The sequence below is a fragment of the Mesoplodon bidens genome, assembly GCF_964165515.1.
Source record: "Mesoplodon bidens genome assembly, chromosome: 1".
Lineage (NCBI taxonomy): Eukaryota > Metazoa > Chordata > Mammalia > Artiodactyla > Ziphiidae > Mesoplodon > Mesoplodon bidens.
Genome location: NC_138176.1, coordinates 165,180,881 through 165,200,949, shown reverse-complemented (window position 1 = coordinate 165,200,949; position 20,069 = coordinate 165,180,881). Strand labels below are relative to the sequence as shown.

The 20,069-nt window shown below is 49.9% G+C and overlaps 1 protein-coding gene across 6 annotated transcripts in view; it reads right to left on the bottom strand.

The window, feature by feature from the left end:
- KCNMA1 (potassium calcium-activated channel subfamily M alpha 1) overlaps positions 1–20,069 on the bottom strand; it is a 757,357-nt gene that overhangs the window by 522,853 nt on the left and 214,435 nt on the right. For all 6 annotated transcript variants that reach the window (XM_081250585.1, XM_081250584.1, XM_081250583.1 and 3 more), the window contains exon 2: positions 10,756–10,917. In XM_081250585.1, coding sequence (XP_081106711.1) covers positions 10,756–10,917 — 162 coding nt within the window. The remainder of the gene's footprint in view (positions 1–10,755; positions 10,918–20,069) is intronic.

The following is a 20,069-nucleotide window of genomic DNA, read 5'->3' as shown; positions in this document are numbered from 1 at the left end:
AACTTGGAAGCATCAGCTCGCCTGTGGTCCCAAGTGTGACTTTCCAAGCACGTGCTTCCAGGCAGCGACAATGGCTGGTAACTTTGTCATCATCATCATCTCTGTTTTTGAGTCTCCCTGTTAAACAAACTTCTTCACAGCTGAAGTGGAGGCTCCAAGGAGAGTCTCAGTCCACAAGGATATTTTTCTGACAAATAGGGGCTGCTAGTTTACATCAGCGTTCCCCAAAGGCCCTGGGGGAAAAGCTAGGTGAGAAAAGTGTCCCAGCCCAAGAGGTGGGCTCCAAATACAGGTGTTCCGTTTCCTACAAAGCCTCCAGGGGGCGCCAGCTTTTACTGGCTGGGAGTGGAGGGAGGGAGGGAGGGAGGGAGGAAGGAAGGGAGGGCGTTAGTTTAACATTAGTCATATAATGTTAAACTTAGGTCCCTTGTGTCCAGTAGCAGGAAGACACAGGACATATGATCAGGATTAGAAGACCTGGGCCCCCAGGCCTGTCCAAGGATGGATGGAGAGGTCACAGACTCTGATTTATCACCAAACTACTTCAAAAACCTTGCCACCCAGAAGCACTGTAGCAAAATGCAACATAACATTTCCACTTTCAACACCTGGGATGATTTCACTTTACAGATTTCGCTAGAAGAACCAATATGTGTCCAGTGACTTGAATAGCGTCTGACACCTCACAGGTGCTCCAGGAATGTCTGAAGAAACGGATGAATGGCTCAGAGGAGATGCCTGGCATGTACAGTAGAACCTGTGTCCTTATCTTCTGGTGACTTAACACACTTCCTTGCATCCTTCCAATGGATTTGTGGTTGCTGCCTGCCAAAATGGACATTAAAGACATCTGCCCACATCAGAGGGTGCTGAAGTGCCCTCTGAAACCAGCCCTGTGTTTGTCAGTCTCACCCCACATCCAGGGATGACTGGATACGGGAACCACAGTGAGTACACTTGACCCTCTTTTCCACAAGATTCATCTGTCATACTGCCAGGGTGTTTCCTGTGACACACGTGCCTACAATGTACAGCTCCCAGGGAAAGCCCAGCCGGCCCTCCAGCTCCGCCAGCTCAGGACAGCTACATGAAGTGAGAATTTCCTCGCTGACTGGACAATGATGAGTCAGGCTGGTATGAGCCAGCTTCAGAAACGACAGAGCCTGAATTGTGTACATGGACGAAACATCATCAGCTGGCTGGACCCAAACCTGGATCCCGGGATACTGAGACCTGCCTAGGATACTTAGACCCCTTTCAGATGGCCACGCCCAGAGGTAGCTCAGCACTCTGAGATGACATCTGAGGTCTGGTGAGGTCTAAGGGCTGCTCCATCCCTGTCACAGGAAAGGGCTTATCCTCCACTCCCTACTCCTGTGTGTCTCCATACCAGCACGTTTCCTCCATGACATGGTGATTAGGCTCACTCAAGAATAACAAAAATAATAGTAGCAAATGTTTATTAAGCACTAACCCCGTAATAGGCACTATTCTGAACATTTTATATATGTTGATGAATCGAATCCTCCTAACAACATTAAGAGAGAGGAACTATTATTATGCTCATTGAACAGATGAGGAAACTGAGGCACCAAAATGAAGCAACTAGCCCAGAGGAAAAGCCCTACAGAGTGGTAGAGCTGGGATTCAGCAGAATGACTGTAGAAGCTGGGGTCCTAACTGCCCTGCAGTACCACACATAGCAGCCCTCCACGGGCCAAGGCTGCACGTCCCAGGGAGAGAGGAAAAGCAGGAGCTGGCGATTTGGGGATGCTAAGTGCTCCATCTATCCTTCTTGCTGGTTCCAATCTAATGAGACACGAGGCCAGATGGAGAGCAAAAGAGAGTAAAAGCCCCAATTCAGATGATGCTGGATCAGCCTTGGGCAGGACTCTTATCTTCCAGCCCAGACAGAGAAGCTGAAACAGAGTGAACAGAGACAAGGGAAAGCCCCGAGTGTCCTGCCTTATTTATCGGGCATCCACTGACTGGGTGCTACATTCAGTTCTGTGTGCCAGGGAACACCGATGAAGTTATGTGGATTGGATGGATGGATGGATGGATGAGTGGCCACAGATAGATAAGGAAAGAAACGGATGAGACAGAAGAACAAAACAGACACCCACTCCCAGCAAAATCCCCAGAGGAGAGAAGCAGCAGCAGCAGCGTAAGTATGGGGTTGACCAAAAAGTTCGTTCTGGTTTTTCCATAAGGTGTTATGGAAAAACCTGAACGAACTTTCTGGACAACCCAATACTTGCCACCAGAGGCCGTGGGAGCCAGGGATGAACAGCTGGGACGAAGCAAGCTGCTCCTGTGCCAGGAGGTTCTTCCTCTCTCCAGAACTCGGCGAGGATTGACTTCTGAAACTCTCCTTCATTCTCACGGTGCTCACGGTGGGAGGCCAGAGGAGCCAACCCACCAGCTAGTAAAATTAACAGCTGCTCTTTACAGAATATGCTAGAGAGGCTGGCACACAGAGCATATGGCCTGCAGACTGGAAGCACAGTCCGGCAGCTGGCATGGCTGAGGCACCTGGCCTGCAGGTCTGGATCAGGGGTGTCTTCCATGGTAGGGACTAGATGCTGGGCTGCCGGGCGGGGCCTGGGGGACACTGACTGCAGGGGATGCAGGCAGGTGGAGGGGGAGACAGAAAGTGACCCTGCTAGAAAATTCCCAGATACATTCCACTGACATTGGGAAGGGAAAATTCCTATGCTGAGCCAGCTGTGGAATTTGGGGGGCCACCTGGCTATGGCCTCTGTGTCCCCATTTCTACCGTATCATTTAGTTGAGCTTGTGGAAGTAAATGTAGAGGGTCTCCGTAAGAAGGGGCTAGATGGTACATTTTATCCACTGCCTTGAATCATGGGAACAAGTCTTGTTGGCCACTTACAGTGGCCAGTCACAGAGCGGAAGGGGAACTTGAAGATCTGGATTGGGAGTTGGCAAATGCATTCTGTTTCAGGACCAAACAGTGACTATTTTTGGGTGGCATATTTTGGACTCTGTGGATACTACTCAATTCTGCTGCTGTAGTGCATTGCAAAAGCAGCCACAGACAATATGTAAATGAGAGCATGGCTGCGGCCCAATAAAACTTTGTTTGTGAACACTGAAATTTGATTTCACATAATTTTCACATGTCAGAGAACATGTTTCTTTAGATTTAAAAAAAAAAAACCATTTAAAAATGTAAAAACCATCCTGAGCCTGTGAGCTGTATAATACAAGGCAGTGAGCCAGATTTGGCCCATGGGTTACAGTTTGACAATCCCTGGGCTGGTTAAATGTTTCCCAAAGTGTGTCCTTTGTGATGCCCACAGATGTTTCATGGGGAAAGCGTTCCGTGGTAAAACAGGAGTAGGAAATGCTGGGCCAAAGTCTTTCTGCTTTCTTACTGCAGGAATTCGTCGAGCCTCACACGCTGATACACATTGGACAATCTCAAAACGGGGATGAGAAACGAAGTCTGTTCAACTTCCAGGTAAGCATTTTTATTCTGGAGCATCTCTAACATCTTAGTTTTCTGTATAACCTAACTAAAGCCATGAGGATGAAGTCTGACCAACCGTCAGCAACGGCGTCACCAAATGAGATCCTGCCTCTCTTCGACCATCTCCAGTGACAGGCAGCTCACTACCTACCATGGGTTCCGGCTGAATTCAAGTGACTTCTCTGACTCATTTTCTCACCCCATGATGCTGGGTCCCAGGTAACAAATCTAGTGCAATCTAGTGCGCCTTTCATCAAAGACAAACTTTCATGTTTAATAATATAAATAAAGCATACCTTCTTTGATTTACTGATTCATACCCCAAATATAAACTCTGTTTATGCACAGGATAAAATAAAGAGCCATTATTAAGTCCTGGGAGGGGGTGGCTTACCACTCGGTTCCTTTAAAAGAAGCCTCACTTAGGAGAGTTAAAATAAACTCAAACAAGATCTCAATTTATTCCCAACTGCACGTAAAGCAGGATCTACCTGTTCACTATGGGGGCATTCTTAGTAAAAATACAGGCCCATGCAACCTATGATCTTTCTGCTACATAGGGCATCATCTTTAGGGAATATAGACATTTTATGTAGATTTGCCTAAAATGTTAAAAAAAAAAAAAAAAAGGGAGGGGGAAAGGGAAGGGAGCAGAGGTGAGGAAGAGCGAGGGAGACGGAACTGTGAGGTACGTGTGAATTTGCAACCAGGCAGCACTGAAAACAAAAAGTAGAGGATGCTAATGAGAACTGTCACCAGCACCATGAGGCACCTAAAGAGAGAAACAAAGTCAATGATGTCACCTATGTGATTAAGCTGTGCCCATGTGCCCTCCATTTTGTTCAACTTGTCCAATTTCAGGTGCAAACAGCACAGCAGTGAACGTATCTGTTGAACTCTATTAAACGAATAGGATTATTTCTCTTTGAAAGGGGTACTTGTTACATATTTTCTTTGGGGCCCTAGGAGATAAGGATAGAATGGTCCAAGCTATGCATACTATGTTAATACAAAATGCCACACATGCAGTATATTTAGGAAGATAAAGGGAAAGACTGGCATTTTTCTTCCTCCTTATTTCAACAAATCATCCCCCAGACAGTAAAGCAAGTAGCATATATTTTCAGTTCATGGATTAGATGTGTATGTTTCCTGGAGCAATATTTAAATGTAGTAGCATGGGGATATTAGGAAAATAAGCAAAACAGAGTCATTCTAAAGGCTCTATCTTTGCTCAAGGAGCTGACAACTATATTGGCAAGACCAGTCTTTGAAGTGAGCACAAAAGACTGAATCTGTACAGGGGCTGAGCAGCTACACAGCCCAGCCATTTATAGACTTTGCTTATACCTGGAGGTGAGGTCATGCTTGTCCACATACATAGTTTTTTTAAGGAGACAGTCACTCTGAGATTAATGTGGAAGTTAATAAGAATATTCAGAAACAAGGTGCTAGTGGAGATGGTATGAGTGTGTGTGTGCCTATATTTATCTGTATGTATCTCTCTGTCCATAAATTTCCCCATTATAAATGGGTGCACTGGCAGTGTCACTCTTATACTATATTGTCTTGGGAAATCACTTCCTAAAAGTTTTCTTCCAATTTCTGTCTCTCAGTTTCTTAGTTTATAAAATAAGGAGTTGAACTAGACCAAGAATCAGTAAACTATGGCCCATGAAACAAATCTGGCCCACCACCTGTTTTTATAAATAAAGTTTTATTAGAACACACTCACACCCATGTACTGCCTGCGCTACTTTCGAACTACAATGGCAGAGTGAAACAGCTGTGACAGAGTCTCTATGGCCTGCAAAGCCTAAAATACTTACTATCTGGCCCATTACAGAAAAACTTAACCCTGAACTAGACTATCTCTAATATTAATTTTGGCCTATGATTCTATAAAGGACAACCAAACAATACAAACGCCCACTCTGTGTGCTTCTTGCCCTTTTTATTTATATATCCAGGCATAACTCGCTTTACTGCACTTCGCAGGTATTGTGTTTTTTGTTTGTTTGTTTGTTTTTATAAGTTGAAGGTTTGTGGCAACCCCGCCTCAAGCAAGTCTGTAGGTGCCATTTTTCCAACAGCATTTGCTCACTTCATGCCTTTGTGTCACATTTTGGTAATTCTCGCAATATTTCAAACTTTTTCATCATTTCTTATGATGACCTGTGATCAATGATCTTTTGATGTTAGTAAATGACTCGCTCAAGGCTCAGATGATGATTAGCATTTTTTAGTAATAAAGTATTTTTTAATTAAGGTATGTACAGTGTTTTTTTTAAAACATAATGCTACTGCACAGTTAACAGACTCCAATATAGTGTAAACATAATTTTTATGTGCACCAGGAAACCAAGAAATTCATATGACTTGCTTTGCGATACTCACTTTATTGCAGCGGTCTGGAACCGAGCCTGCAATATCTCTGAGGTCCGCCTGTACTGCCTTACTCTTAGAAAGATTTCATTCAGCTCACAAAACTCTATGGAGCATATAACCACACATGTGTAAAGTTCAAATAGGAGGCAAAAGGGAAATGAGAGAATATACTTGAAGACGAAGCCGGGAGGCTGTGAATACATAGAAGGCAAACCCTGAGATGATGTGTATTTTCAATGGGCCACAAACTTGGCTCCCAGCAGCCACTACAGAAAAAGGGCCAGGATCCCCTTCCCAATTTAGATTGTTCACTGGAGGTTCACCAGGACGACCACAGCAAGCCTGGCACGAAGAACTTACCCACGTCTGTGCATAAGCAGATAACGTGAGATGTAGTGAACAAAGTCCCCAGCAACACCCAAACAGCTGGGAGGCATCTCAATGGCATTTACTGCAACACTGAAATGTCCCTCATTGTGGACCAACTCCAAATCCCAAAGTGGAACTGACCATCATTTGGTATATCAAATGATCAAACTGATCAAAATTTGGTATCCCAAATTTTGAATTAACCACACACCAACTTGATAATCAGAAAATAATAAATATTTTTACTTTTACAAAAAGATAAGGGAAGCAGTAATCCTTGACAGTTTGGGGGTGCACTTTGATACAGAATCCCTCAGCCATCTCTCCAAGAGAAGGCCCGATGCAGTATTGCTGTTTTTGTAAAGCTAAAGCCTGAGTGCCGAGGAGAGAGACAAGACAAAGACAGGCTATTCTGCGAACTGGTCAAGGAATGTTTTTCACTTTGATGATGAAGCTCCAAGTGTTAACTGTTAAAAGCACCTGCAAATGGTGACTCGCATTTGTCATTGTTTACACTGAGCTCTACAACTTTTTATCTAGTTTATTAACGTAAATAATTCACACCCTGGATCTCTGGTGCTCACTGCCCTATGCCCAGCGCCTGGAATAGTGCCTGGTGCAGGTGAGAAATAAGCGCTTCCTGAATGAATGATGTGCTCATCTGAGAGATCCTGGACAACCCGTGAATCTACTGATACGCTGAGGTTGTCTTGGTGAATCCTTCCCCAGCTGGGCCTTACCCACCATGCCTTGGCTCTGAAACTCTCACCTGTGACAATGAGACAGGTGAGAAAGGGGCCCAGATGTGGAGGGCCCAAGCTCCTGAGCTGTGCGTCAAGGAAAACACATTAAACATGGAAAAGGGAAACTGCACAGCTGGTGTCTAGTCTCGCCTGAGTCCCACTGTTGCAAGGATAAACACTGGGGCAGTTCAGGACAAACACAGCTTTGAGTTCTGAACAGGCAGAGCTACTTTCCCTTGTGCATGGAGCCTGCAATATGAAATCTGTTCCTTGCTCAGAGCAAGGACCTGCCTTCTCTAAAGGAGAGGCCTGTTCTGAAGGTACCGCCTGAACTCTGAAGCTGCCTGCTCTCTGGGCAGTGGGACTGCTCCATCCTGAGTGCACCAGAGCAGCCCAGGCAGCATTTTCTCCAAGGAGACCTTTGGAGAGCAGCTAGCCTCATGGGCAGTCCCAGGCAAGGAGGCCTGGGTGCACCATGCTTGTCCACACAAATGTTAAAAGAATCAGGTCAAGCAGCCTCGGGACCTAATTGGCTCAGAGACAGTAATGTCAAAATGTCATAGCCAAAGCAAGAGCTAACAGTGGCTTCAAAAAGAAGGTATTATCTTCAAATGGGAAGTAACGACACGGGAAGAGCACTGGATGGGGAGTCCGGAGGCCAGCAGGTACTAGCCTGGTTCTGTCACTTCATTGCCCTTCCTAGGCCTCGGTTTTCTCAACTGTAAAATGGACATGAATTCACTGCTAAGACTGGCTTTGTGGCTTCCTCGTCATGAACCCCTACAACACAACAGCAAAATGGGAGATATGCAACGAATACAACATGGTCCTTGCCCTTCAACCTGACTATAATGTATAGGGCTTCACGCAGTGCCTGGCTCCCAAGATGCTCTTAATAAATGTCGTTGTCAGCAGTAGCATCCAGGTGACTGCTGGGAGCACATGGCCTGTGGCTTCTACTTCCAAATATCACACACATCACCTACCTGCCTCCACTGCGTGGTGCTAGTTCAGGCCTTGCCTCACTGGGTCCACTGCAGCAATTCTCTCCTGTTGCGTCCTGACCCAGGAGCTCATTGTCCCAACCATCCTAGCATCCCTGAGCTCCCGCCTCACCAATTTAGTCTCTACCTGCCCATTTGTGCTTCTCTCGGCACCATCACCAATCATGATACCCCTCCCTCAAAATCTCCTTTTCCTGCAAAATTCAGTCCAAAGTCTTTAGCTTGGCATTTAAAGACCCGACCAGCTGTCTCCAGCCCACTTTCCCAGTCTCACTGCCCCTCAGGTGCCTCTGTGTTGGCAGCCCAGGCCTCATTCCCACAGCACATCATGCACCTGCTCTTTTCCTGCTGCTCCCCCACTGTGGAATCATTTCCTCTCCTTTGACTTTCAGGATCCTAACCCACATTGCCAAGCTCAACTCAAATGTCTTCTGTTTTATTAGGTGTTCTTCTCAGCTTCTGGCCCACTAAGTAGTCCCTTGTTTTCAAGCTCGGCTATGTTTTTATTTTTGATATCGTCTCTATCATCAAATGTGCTCGGTTCATCTTGACATGGAAGTTTCAGCTCAAAGGCTTTCCCCCCATGAAGCCCTGTGAAGGCTTTCTTGACCCTCTTCTTCCCCACACTCAGCCTCCCCACCACACACTCACACGCAATGTGTGTACTCATAGCATTTCTCATCCAGACATTCCTTCAATAGCTTCCATCCATGCTGCGATGGAATCAGGATCATTCCTTGTTTTTCACAGGGATGAAAAAGCACCTGGCCCAGAGTTGGTGTTCAGTATCTCTTAGATGTATCTCTTAGATGATGTTGATGAAGATAATCAGAATGGTCCTCGGTGGCCACAGGGAAGCACCAGGCATCACATGTGTACAACCAAACTGTCTGCTGTTTCCCATCCATCACCACCGTACATATAGAACACACTGCCTCTCTTTCATCCCATGTGAATGCCCAGACCCAGAATTCAACCTCCTTAAGTTTTCCACACAGAATCCACTCACACACAAGTGTGAAAAAGCAACAGGGACTTTACAGAAGGCTCTGGAGGGGAGATGAGGGTGGTGGTCACACAGCACAGCCCATGACTAGCCACCTTCAATTCTTCATGAGACACTCAGGACTGCCCAGTCTCTCGTGAGTCCCACCGACCCAGACTGCCCCCCTCCGTCTTCCTCCACACAGCAACTGGCCTCACCACTTTCTCTCTCCTCCTTTCCAAAATCCCAGCTTTAAGTTGCTCCACTTTCTATTTTGCCACCAATTAACATCAGCCAGGGCTTCATACCCAGATTCTTCAGAAGGCTCAGCTCCCACTGGTCCCTCAGTTAACAGAGCCCTGTTTTCCTTGAAGGCTCTTTGGCCACCACCTTTGTGACTCAAGCACAACATTCAGTGACTTACTCCTTCCCTCAAGCGGTTTGTGAGATATTTAGCCCAAACATAATGTGGAGCTCCCCCCCAAGGAGGCTTCTGATGGGTGAAATTTCACCATCTCCCAACATCTATGGTCACCTTCCACCGAGTTTTTGCCATGAAACCTCAAGAGCAGTGGCATCTATCTTCCAGCTTCCCTGCCTGATCTCTGATGCCCCCAACCATCTGGACACCCCCATTCATTCTACCTCCGAGCCCAATGACTCGTGACCGTGCCCCAGCATCAGGTCCAGGAAGGGCAGCCCATACAAAACAGCTTCCCGAATCATGACAAGTTATGCAGAATGCAACACCCTTCTCAGGGAAACTCTTGACTCTGATCAGACTCAAGAAAGCTGGTGGACAGGGCTACCCAGGGATGGAGCCCACCCACGGCAGGAGCCTGGCCTGACCAGGGTGACCGACTCATGCCTATTCGCCCCCAACTTTCCCAGTCTTTGCACCAAAAGAATCATGTCCCAGGCCCCCCAGGTAAACAGGGATGGTTGGTCCCTACAGGCTTGTACCACCCACAATCCTTGCCAAGAAGCAGGAGCTCAGGAGGCCCGTTAGTGAAGCCAAGCTCCACACAAGCAGATCAGAGAGAACGCGGGAAATGCACAGAGGAGGGGCAGGATGAGCCTGGGCTGCAGGTGGGGCTAGGAGACAGCCTCCTCAGAAGTAAGGTCACACAAGCAACGCTCCAAGCACGGGGCCAGTAGTCTCAGGTGGGCTGCCCACGAGTTTCACCACCAGCATGACTGAGGATTTCTACCAGGAGCAGGACCCTGATCACACAGGGCAGGAGACTAGAAAACTATGGAGGCCAGAGGACAACAGTAACATTCTCAGAAGGCCACCAAACACACACACACACACACACACACACACACACACACACACACACACACACTCAGAACTCCCTGGATTCCAGCATTTATGGAGCCTCTGCAGAATTCTGAGCACACGTTTCTTTGACCCTTTCTCTTCTCCAAGACTGTCAAGCTGTGTGCATGTGTGTGTCTGTGTGTGCACTGTGTGTGCATGTGCACACCTCTTCTGCTAGCAGAGGAAATGCTCTACATCCTCTCCAACAGACCCTCTCTGCCCCAAACAGTGGCCCACTCTGCAAATGCCCCAAACATCACTGGCTCAGCTGTGCACAAAGACCCCCCCATGACCATATGACTACATGTAAGCGCTCGCCCTTCACCCCCGCCTCCCAATAGCCAATGGCCTGGAGAAGACACAGTGAAACATCACATCCCCATAAACAGAGAGATCACGGACCAGATAGCAGACCTCCTCGTGTGAGGAGGGAGCTGGGGACTCACCAGGACTCTGCCGGTCAGCGTCTGGGCAGATATCATCACCCCCGCCCAGTCTTTCACGGAGGTCATCCAGCCGACCTCGGCTGCCACCGCCTCCTCTTTTTCGTCCACTGGCTTGAGAGTGCCGTCCGCCTGGCTTGAGCCATTGTTAATCTTCTGGGCCTCCTGGCAATAGAGAGAACAAGGGTTGAGACGTAGCCACCAAGTGGATTTAAAAAACACAACCTACCCAAAAGAATCAAAGCTAGACGGGCCCCCGCTGAGGTGGGCACTGGCTTGAAGGTACAGGGGTTGGGAAGAAGGGACAGATTATGGCTTTGATTGTTTTTTTTAATCTTTTTAAAAAGGATCTTTCCTTTGTTTCCTCTTAAAATATCTTTGTGAAAGAAAGAAGAATAAAATTATTCTCTTCTTATTTTAAAGAAAAAAGTCATAAAACTCAGGAGGGAAACCATCCTGTCTAGGGTCACAGAGTGGCCAGACAGGAAGTGAGGTCAGCATTCTGTAATCTCCACCTGCCCAGCCTTCATGCCCTTCTCACAGATGCACCCTACTTTCCTAAAAAAACTCCCCATCTCCTCAGCTCAGTCTGCGTGGTTCAAAAGGGACTGAAGGTCCACCCTGTCTCCAGGAATGGAGACTGGTCAATCAGACCAGTCCATCCCTCTGGCAACAGCAATTGGGCCAAGGATGGTTATGTGATCCCATGCCAACCCAGTATGATTCAAGCCTGGGACTTTTGCTGGAAAGAATAAGAAAGGTAATCCTTCCCTGAGAATGAAGGCACCACAGAGGAAACTAGGAGAAGTGGCAGAATACTGATGTCATCATTTGAACACCTGGATCCAGCTGTGCCTGAAATCCACACCAGACCTTTTTAGTTACAGGAGGAAATAAATTCCCCTTTGTAGCTAAAAATGTGCTTGAGGATCAAGGCTGACTTCATCAGATAACTGAGCCCCACATGGGGTCCTAAACTGTACACTTCTGCGTGCACTGTGCCCTCTGCCTAGAATACTCTTCTCCCACGGAGGGTCATGGTTTACTCCCTCACCTCTCTCAAATCTTTGCTCAAATATCACCTTTTCAATACTTCTCTGGCTACCCTTTTAAAATTCCAACTGTCTTCTGACAGCACTGCCTTCCTGCTTTGTTTTTCTCCAAAGCACTTAAAATTTCTAACACACTCCATAATTCTCTTACTTATTTCATTTACAGTCTGCCTCCCCCAACTGCTGAATCCTGAGTGCCTAAAAGAGAGCCTAGTATATGGTTGGCTCAATAAATATGAAAGAAGGAATAAAAAGGGTTATGAATGCCAGCCCCTCACTCACCATAGAGCCTGGGCTTAGGGATTGCCAAATAAAATACAGGAAACCCAGCAAAATTTGAATTTCAAATAAACAACAAATAATTTTTCAGTATAAGTATGTCCCAAATATTGCATGGGACATACTTATACTAAAAACACATTCATTGTCTAAAATTTAAATGTAACTGGGCCCCCTACTCAAATAACCACTGAGATTATTTTTGCAAACACAGATGTTTAAAAAGATGCCAGCAAAATTATGTTCATCATTTAAAATGCTAGAATTAATTAACAAAACAAACTGACCCTGGGGATCATTGTGAATTGGAGTGAGGAGGAAAATCCAAAGGCAGAGGTGAAAATCTTTATCTGCAGTGAGTGCGGGTGGGCCAGAATGAGGAAAGGAGAGCTGGGAGGCACTGAGTGAGTCATCCTCCTGGGGACTTGTAGGCAGGCAGGAAGCTGCTCCTGATGCCTGGCTCTCCCCAGCCAGCCACCCCGACTCAGGGACGCTGGGCAAACAGATGGAACATCAGTAACACCAGGCGCTCATGTTTAATTTCCAAGTGTATTGGGCCCCCCAGCACTGGAATAGTCCAAAAGGAGGCCTGGGGCAGGGGCACAGGGTGGGCATATTTGGGGGCCGCCTGCTGACATCTGTGGAGCCAGCTGCCCAAGCCACCTAAGGCCAGTCCCAATGACCTGTTAGGGCCCCGAGTCTCAGCCACGTGGAGACTGCACAGGTGGGTGTCCTGGAAGAGACAGAGACCCTGATGCGTGGCACCCTTTAGTAACTGGAGGTGTAGATGCAGGTCTCCTGCCCCTCCCTTGTAAGATGGGGACAGTATTGCCTGCCCCATAGGTGTTGGCCGGATTAGACAGTGTCCAACGGCACACAGTACACGTTTCATGTATTAGTCTCACCACCTCCCTCTTCTGCTGGAAGGGCAGACATTCTAGCGGTGGTTCTCAAACTTCAGCAGCGTCAGAACCACCTGGGGGACTTGTGAAAACACAGAGTGCTGGGCCCCACTTCCAAACCCCCGTTTCTATCAAGTTCCCAGGTAATGCTGCTCCTGCTGCTGCTCTGGAAACCCCAGTTCGAGCACCACTGCTTGTAATCATTCTGACCTGACTTGATCATCACTGCCCAGATGTGAAATGGAACATGAATCGTAACCCTCAGCTCAATCCTGGCCTCTCCCTGCGCCCAGACAGGGAAGAGATCAGGGCAAAGAGAAGGCCCTCAAATCAGAGGCTCTTATGGCTCCTTTTGAGCAGTGCCTCCCAGAGACATTTCTGAGCTGGTCCAGGGCCACAGCCTGGGGGCCTGAAGGACCAGCTAGCTCTCTGCTCCTCAATCCTGGGGGTGCAGGCTCCCCAGCCACCTGGCTGACCCCGGAGGAGGGAATCAACATGCAAAGGGCCGGGAGTCAGGGAGTCCTCTCCAGTCACAGTGGTTTCAATGCATCAGTGATTCAGAGCACAAGAGGTATACGGCAGATAACGCTCTCTTGCCAGCCCTCTTACCTACTGTTTTACAAGTCATTCATTATTTTAATTACTTTACGATAGGCAAGGAAAAACACAGACTAAAGGGAGATAATGCTCTCATTATTATTTGCTTACACGAGATGTTGTGAGCGTAATTAATTACTTGTGGAGGCAGGACTGGGGGTGGGGAGCTGGGGGAGCAGGGAGGCGAGCACATCACGGAGCCTGATGCCAGGCCACCACGTCAGCGCTCCTCGGCCTGGAGGGAAAGCCCTTCTGCACCACTCACCTCACTCTGGCCAAGCATCCCTCATCGGGAGCAGGTGTACCTCCTGCTCCAGAGAAAGGGGGCGGAGGCCCAGAGAGGTTAAGTGGTCTTGCTGGGGACACACGGGGTGGGTTTGGGGGGAGGAGTGGTAAGGAACAGACGCCATTACAATAGCGATTGACCACCATTTGCCAAGCCAGAACTAGGGGCCAGCAAGTAAAAATTAAGTGCCTTCTCTGCATTATCTTGCTTAGACCTTGTAATAAATACGACAGGCAGGTGGAATTATCCCCATTTTACAGACAGGCCAACTGAGAGCAGGTATTTCTCAGGGGAAGGTGCACAGAGCCTGAGAGCTCGGGCTGGAAGCAGCAAGCCCATCTGGGCTTAGGTCTGCTCTGCCACTTACAAGCTGGCTACCTGGGACACGTTAGCGCACAAGCTCAGCCGCCTCCATGTAAAACGGGGACAGGCATGCAGACCCCAGGAAGGTGGTGGTGAAGCTTCTGTGAGATAAGCAATGCACTAGTGCTTAGCACAGGGCTTGGGGCGTGGTAGTTACAGCTGCTGTGGGACGGGTTGGCTCCAAGGATATTCAGTTAAAACCGCGCCGTCAACTGGGGGCTCTGGGAGGGACACCGTAATAAATAATTACAGAACAGAGGATAAATGAGCGTCGATTCTAACAGCTATGAGGCTTCAACTAGGTAACAGGCCACCAGGAGGTAAGATGCCCAACTTCTGGACAGGTTCCAGCAGGAGCTGTGTGGCACTCCCCCAGGACAGTGGGGCCAGGGATTCCCACAGAGAGTCATCCCTGGACCATGTGACCTCTTAGATCCCTCAGACTCTAAGCTCCGTTAGATCAACTTCCCATTGTGATGAGGTGACTGAGGACCAGAGGGAGGCTGCCCCCTGGGTCCCAGTACACTGCTTTCTCTCCTGTGCCCCGCAAAGTGGGCGTCCATCCATCCATCCCCACACCTTCCACTTCCCACTGTAGAGAAGGACCCCGCCACTCTGCCGGGAGGACTCCTGAGTTGGGCCAGAGAGGCTCCCCCTGGTGTCAGGAGTTAACTGGCCCTGATTCCTGCTCATCCTCTGGGAAAAAAGAGAGACAGAGAGAAAGAGAAAGAGAGCGTGTGTGTGTAAGAGAGAACCCCACCAGTTACAGGCTCCAGCTACCCTAGCCTCAGACAGACCATCAGAGATTTTCTGAAACGGAGAAAAGGATGCCTTTGAGGGAAGAGAGGAATATGAAGGAGGGAGGAGCAGGGAAAAGATGAGACTGGGTGGGGCCTGGGGATGTCCTGGAAAGCGGAGGTCCAGTTGCAGGCACCCTCCTGAGGCTCCGTCTTGCCCTCTCTCCCACCAGAGTCTTGTGCAAAAGAAGCCACAGCTGCCTCCTGAGGACAACACTTGACAGTCTCTAATCTCAGTGCCTGGACTGGAGGATGGGGAGGGCTGTAGGGTGAGGGTGCAAGTACAGGAGGCTGCGTGGACACTGGGGAGCAGGGTGGCCGCAGCCCCCTGCCACTGCAGGCCCACATGGGCAGCCTCTCACGGGCCGGGGTTGAGCACGTGGCCTCACCCCTTCTTGCCTTCTCCCCATCCCCCTCAGTGACTTCTGACATGGCCACGGAGGGCCTCGCCCCTACTATGTCCCCTGCGGCCAAAGGCCTGACTGGACCATAGTCATCTGCCAGGTGCTCACTGTCCAGAGCACATACCTGTTGGATGTTTGGGCATTTCCCCCAAAGCACCAGGTCAAAGACCAAAGCCTGAAAAGGAACCTCAGCCATGCCTTCAGATGCCAACCCCGAATATGGAGGGCCTGGAGGGAAGTCACACACCCAGTGCCACCCTGCCTACCTGGGAACCACCAAGCCAAGACACAAACCCCCAGGTGGCTCTATTTCTCTTCCCTCTTTTTGCCTCCCCAAGAGGATGATTCCACCAAATCTAGCCCAAGGGAACACATCACTCCCAAGCAGATCCCTGCCTCGCCAGCCTGCAATCTGGAGCCCAAGCGTTCCCAGGGCCAGCGGAAGCCTCCATCTGGCCTGCTATGGGGGGTTGGGTGTGGGAACCCCACAGGGCAACACGTCTCATCTTCAAACGTCCCAGCTTCCCCCAGCAGTGGGAGCTGCCCTGGCCCAGCGTGGGAGAGCAGGCCTGTGCTAACCCCAGGACTCCACCGCTTCTGGTCCTCAGATCCAAGCTGTCTCTCTGTCTCTCACCCTTCCTTCACTGGACCCAGAATACTGGGAGTCTCAAGTCTGTGGTGTGGTAGGAAGAGCTCTGAGGATCAAAAGATACCCAAGTCCAGCTTCTCTGGATGGCCTTGGACAAGTCATTTCATTTCTCAAAGCCTCTTCTGTAAATAGGGATACATCCCGCCATATAATCTGGGGTAAGGTGGAGCACAGGACTTTCTAAAAGTACCAACTTCTTTATGAAGGGTGGGCAAAGATGGCATCATGGCTCGACTCTCATATCCCCACCTGCCTGCACCTTGCTGGGCAGGACCTGGTTATCTCCCTGGGCACAAACAGAATGTTGGCATTGCCAAGTCCTTCCAGGTGACCCGCTGTGCTGGCCACACCCTCCCTATGAGCCTCTGCCACTGCTGCCCAGCTGGGTTCATTCACCTTGGCCAGGTGCCAAGGCCACCCTGGGCACCACACCTGTAGGGAGGAGGATTCCAGAGTCACCTTGATCACCCCTGCTGAGGCCACCCACTCCCTGCAAAGCTCCAAGTCTGCCTCGGGTTTAGTTACATTTCAGTTAGATCTGGGAAGTTGTTTAAGCAGTGATTGCCTAGGAGGAGAACCACGCTTCAAAATGTAAGTCAGATCATGTCGCTGGCATGCCGACCCCCTCCCTGGGGTTTCTCATCTCAGTCGAAGGACAAGCCGTAGACTTCACACAGTGCAACCCCCGAATCTGCCCGCTCCTGCCGTCATCCTACAAGCCTCCCACTCACTCCCTTGCTCGCTCCAGCTGCACTGGCCTCCTTGTGCTTCCAGAATGTTCCAGGCCCTCTCCAAGCTGGGGCTGACTGCATTGGCTGCTCCCCCTGCCCCAGACAGCCACAGCTGCCCCCTCACCTCACACTCTGTTCAAAGCCTCATCGTATGGGTGAGCACTTCCCTGCCCACCCCCGTTGAACATGACACCCCAGCCCTCCAGCCCTCCCCGATCCCATCACTCATCTATGCTCCATGCTTCTCCAGAGCATTTATCCCACCATCTGGCAGCCTGAAGACTTTAATCGTCACTGACTGTCTGTAAGCTCCATGAGGGCAAGCATTTTCGTCTCTTTTGTTCACTGCTGTAACCTCAACAATGAAACATTATGAGCTCAGACTAAGTAAGCACTTGATACATCTTGGTGAAAGGTAGGAAGGGGGCTTCCCTGGTGGCGCAGTGGTTAAGAATCTGCCTGCCAATGCAGGGGACACGGGTTTGAGCCCTGGTCTGGGAAGATCCCACATGCCGCGGAGCAACTAAGCCCATGTGCCACAACTACTGAGCCTACGCTCTAGAGCCTGCGTGCCACAACTACTGAAGCCCGTGTGCCTAGAGCCCATGCTCTGCAACAAGAGAAGCCACTGCAATGAGAAGCCTGTGCACAGCAACGAAGAGTAGTCCCCGCTCGCCACAACTAGAGAAAGCCCGTGCACAGCAACGAAGACCAAAGGCAGCCCAAAATAAATAAATAAAATAAATAAATTTTTTAAAAAATAGGGAGGAAGGAAGGGGGAAAGGGGGAAGGAGGAAAGGAGAGGAGGGAAGGAGGGAGGGAAGGAGGGAGGGAAGGAGGGAGGGAAGGAGGGAAGGAGGGAGGGAAGATGTAGCAGATAGGAAGTCAACTGCTGGCAAGCACGATAACCAGCACAGGTAACATCACTAGTAAGTAAAGATGGTCAAAATAACCAGCCACCGTTTCAGAGCATCATCACAGTAACTCTGCGAGGTGGGTCTGAATGCACTCATTTGCAGATGAGGGGTTAAGCAGCTGGCCCAGGAAGACACAGTGGGAATTTAAACCCCGCTGTCTGACACCAAAAAGAGACAAGCACCTGAGCTGACTTCCTCCCAGGGATAACGCGCGCAGAAGGATTACGGGCTGTCACAAAGTGCCCAGGAGAGATTTATTACCGTCACAAACACTTAATTCAGCCCAGCTCTGGGTGCTGCGTGTACTGCAGAGACCCTTCTTCAGGGTCCCTGTGCCTTAAGAGGGTGGTTAAAACAAGGACAGAGGAACACGGTTCTTCTTCTCTACCAAGAACCGGCTTGGAACCAAAAATCACCCTTCATGGAGCAGCGCAGCAGATGGGAAATGAACGTGGTCGAGCTGACAGGCTGCGAGCCCCCCTGCTCAGCACTGACGCTGTCTATACAGACGCTGCTGAAGGACGAGATGGCTTCCCGGCTTCCCTCATGCCATCTGCATCCTTAACAGGGAATCCCGGTCCAAGACTGCAGGGCCTGGGGCACCCGAGGGGTGGGGCACTGACGGCGACCAGAGCATCTCCCATCCTTGGAAGCCCCAGGCCTGCACCTCTCTCTGCCCAGGGCCTTGGTGCTATGGGGCATTTCCTGGTCGCTCAACTTCCAGAGGGCTGTGGGGAAAGGAAGGACCCGGAAACCACCATCTGTCTTCCCCTTGTGTCTCACAGTCCCACTTTGTCCTCAAATCTCCCTGGTCGACATCAAAAAGCCGCTTCTCCTGAGCCTGCATTGACGGATCCTGCTTCAGTCTGCCTGAGACCCCCATCCTCACCCCATCCCCAGCAGCAGCTCCCCGCCTCTCCCTGCCCCCTCTCACCCAGCAAAACTGACCAGCAGCCTGGCGTGCAGCTGCCCTCAACTGACCACAAAGCAGGAGTCCAGAAGTCCTCGTCTCCTATTAGAGGGATAGTAGCAGGGCCAAGAGCTCTGGGCTGCAAGTTAAGAGGCCTGCATTCTAGCCCCAGCTTTGCCAGGCACACGCTTTGTGGCCCTGGCCAGTCGCTTAACCTCTCTGAGTGAGCAGAGTCCCCATCTGGGAAATGAGGGGAAACAGTGAGTTAAACCCATAGTTTTCTGTCCCTTAGAGGCCAGCACTGTGTTCTGTCAGGTGCCTTAGGGGGTTAGCAAGGGATGGCAGAGGCGGCAAGGCCCCTGGCCCCCATGAAAATCAAAGCGCCACTCCGCTGAGCAGTTTTCACCTATTAAGGTTCTGTGCTAGACTGCACCTGAGTAAAAGGGTCTTCTGAGGAAAAAACGTTTGAAATCCACTGAGTAAAAACCCATAGGCCTGTTTTAGCTTTTAGAAGAGGCTCTATTTCATGGCAATGATGATGGCATCCTGTGCCCTAAGACCCAGACATGCCTGAGCAGCAACACCTATAAACCCATGGGGCTTCCAGGACCTCCATGCAGGCCACCATCCTGTCCCTCAGCCTCAGGTCTTCACCAGGCCTAAAGGCTGGGAAACGGTCCTCCAGCCGCCCCGACTCCTTCCAAATTGGCCAAGAGGAAAATGTCCTCCCCTGCCCCCAAAGGCTCCTTTCATATCCTGGAAGGGTGGCCCAGCCCTGGGATTCTCCCAGGTACCGATAATCCTGTGTATGAGGGATTAGGCCGATTACCTCAAGCAGCTCAAGCAAATAAAGCAGCATGTGGGCACCACCAGCTGGGATTTTCACAGTGAGAGTTCTGCAAAGGGAGAGAAGGGAGGAGATAGGTACTCTGGCACTCAGGGACGGGGAAAGGAGGCACCAGAAGACTCAGGCCCCCACCAGGAACTGCCGTCAGTGGGTGGCGGAATCAGTTTCTGCCCTTGGGAAGTTCCGATGATCCAACCTCTCCCTGTCAGGACGGAGCCCTCCCCTGCACCTTGCAGCTTCCTCATCCAGCCCCCGGGACCCCACATGCACATGGGGCACCACGTTTGTGCCAGAGAAACCCATCCAGCAGCTACTGCATCTGCTAACTACAGGCTACACATCCAGGGAAGGGGCAGGGTGACTACAGATTCAGGCTGCCAGAGCTGAAAAAGCAGCTCGGACAAAGCCAATTGCTCTGGGATGTCAGAAAACCATCGTGTTGCCTGGTAAGACACCTCATCATCACGTGCGTTTTTAGCTATGGCTTTCCAGGGGCAGTGTCCAGATGCTCACTTCTAGGAGTCCCCCGTGCTGTGTGCGAAGACACAGGTCACCGCGGAAGGAAAAAGGTGACAGCAGAAAA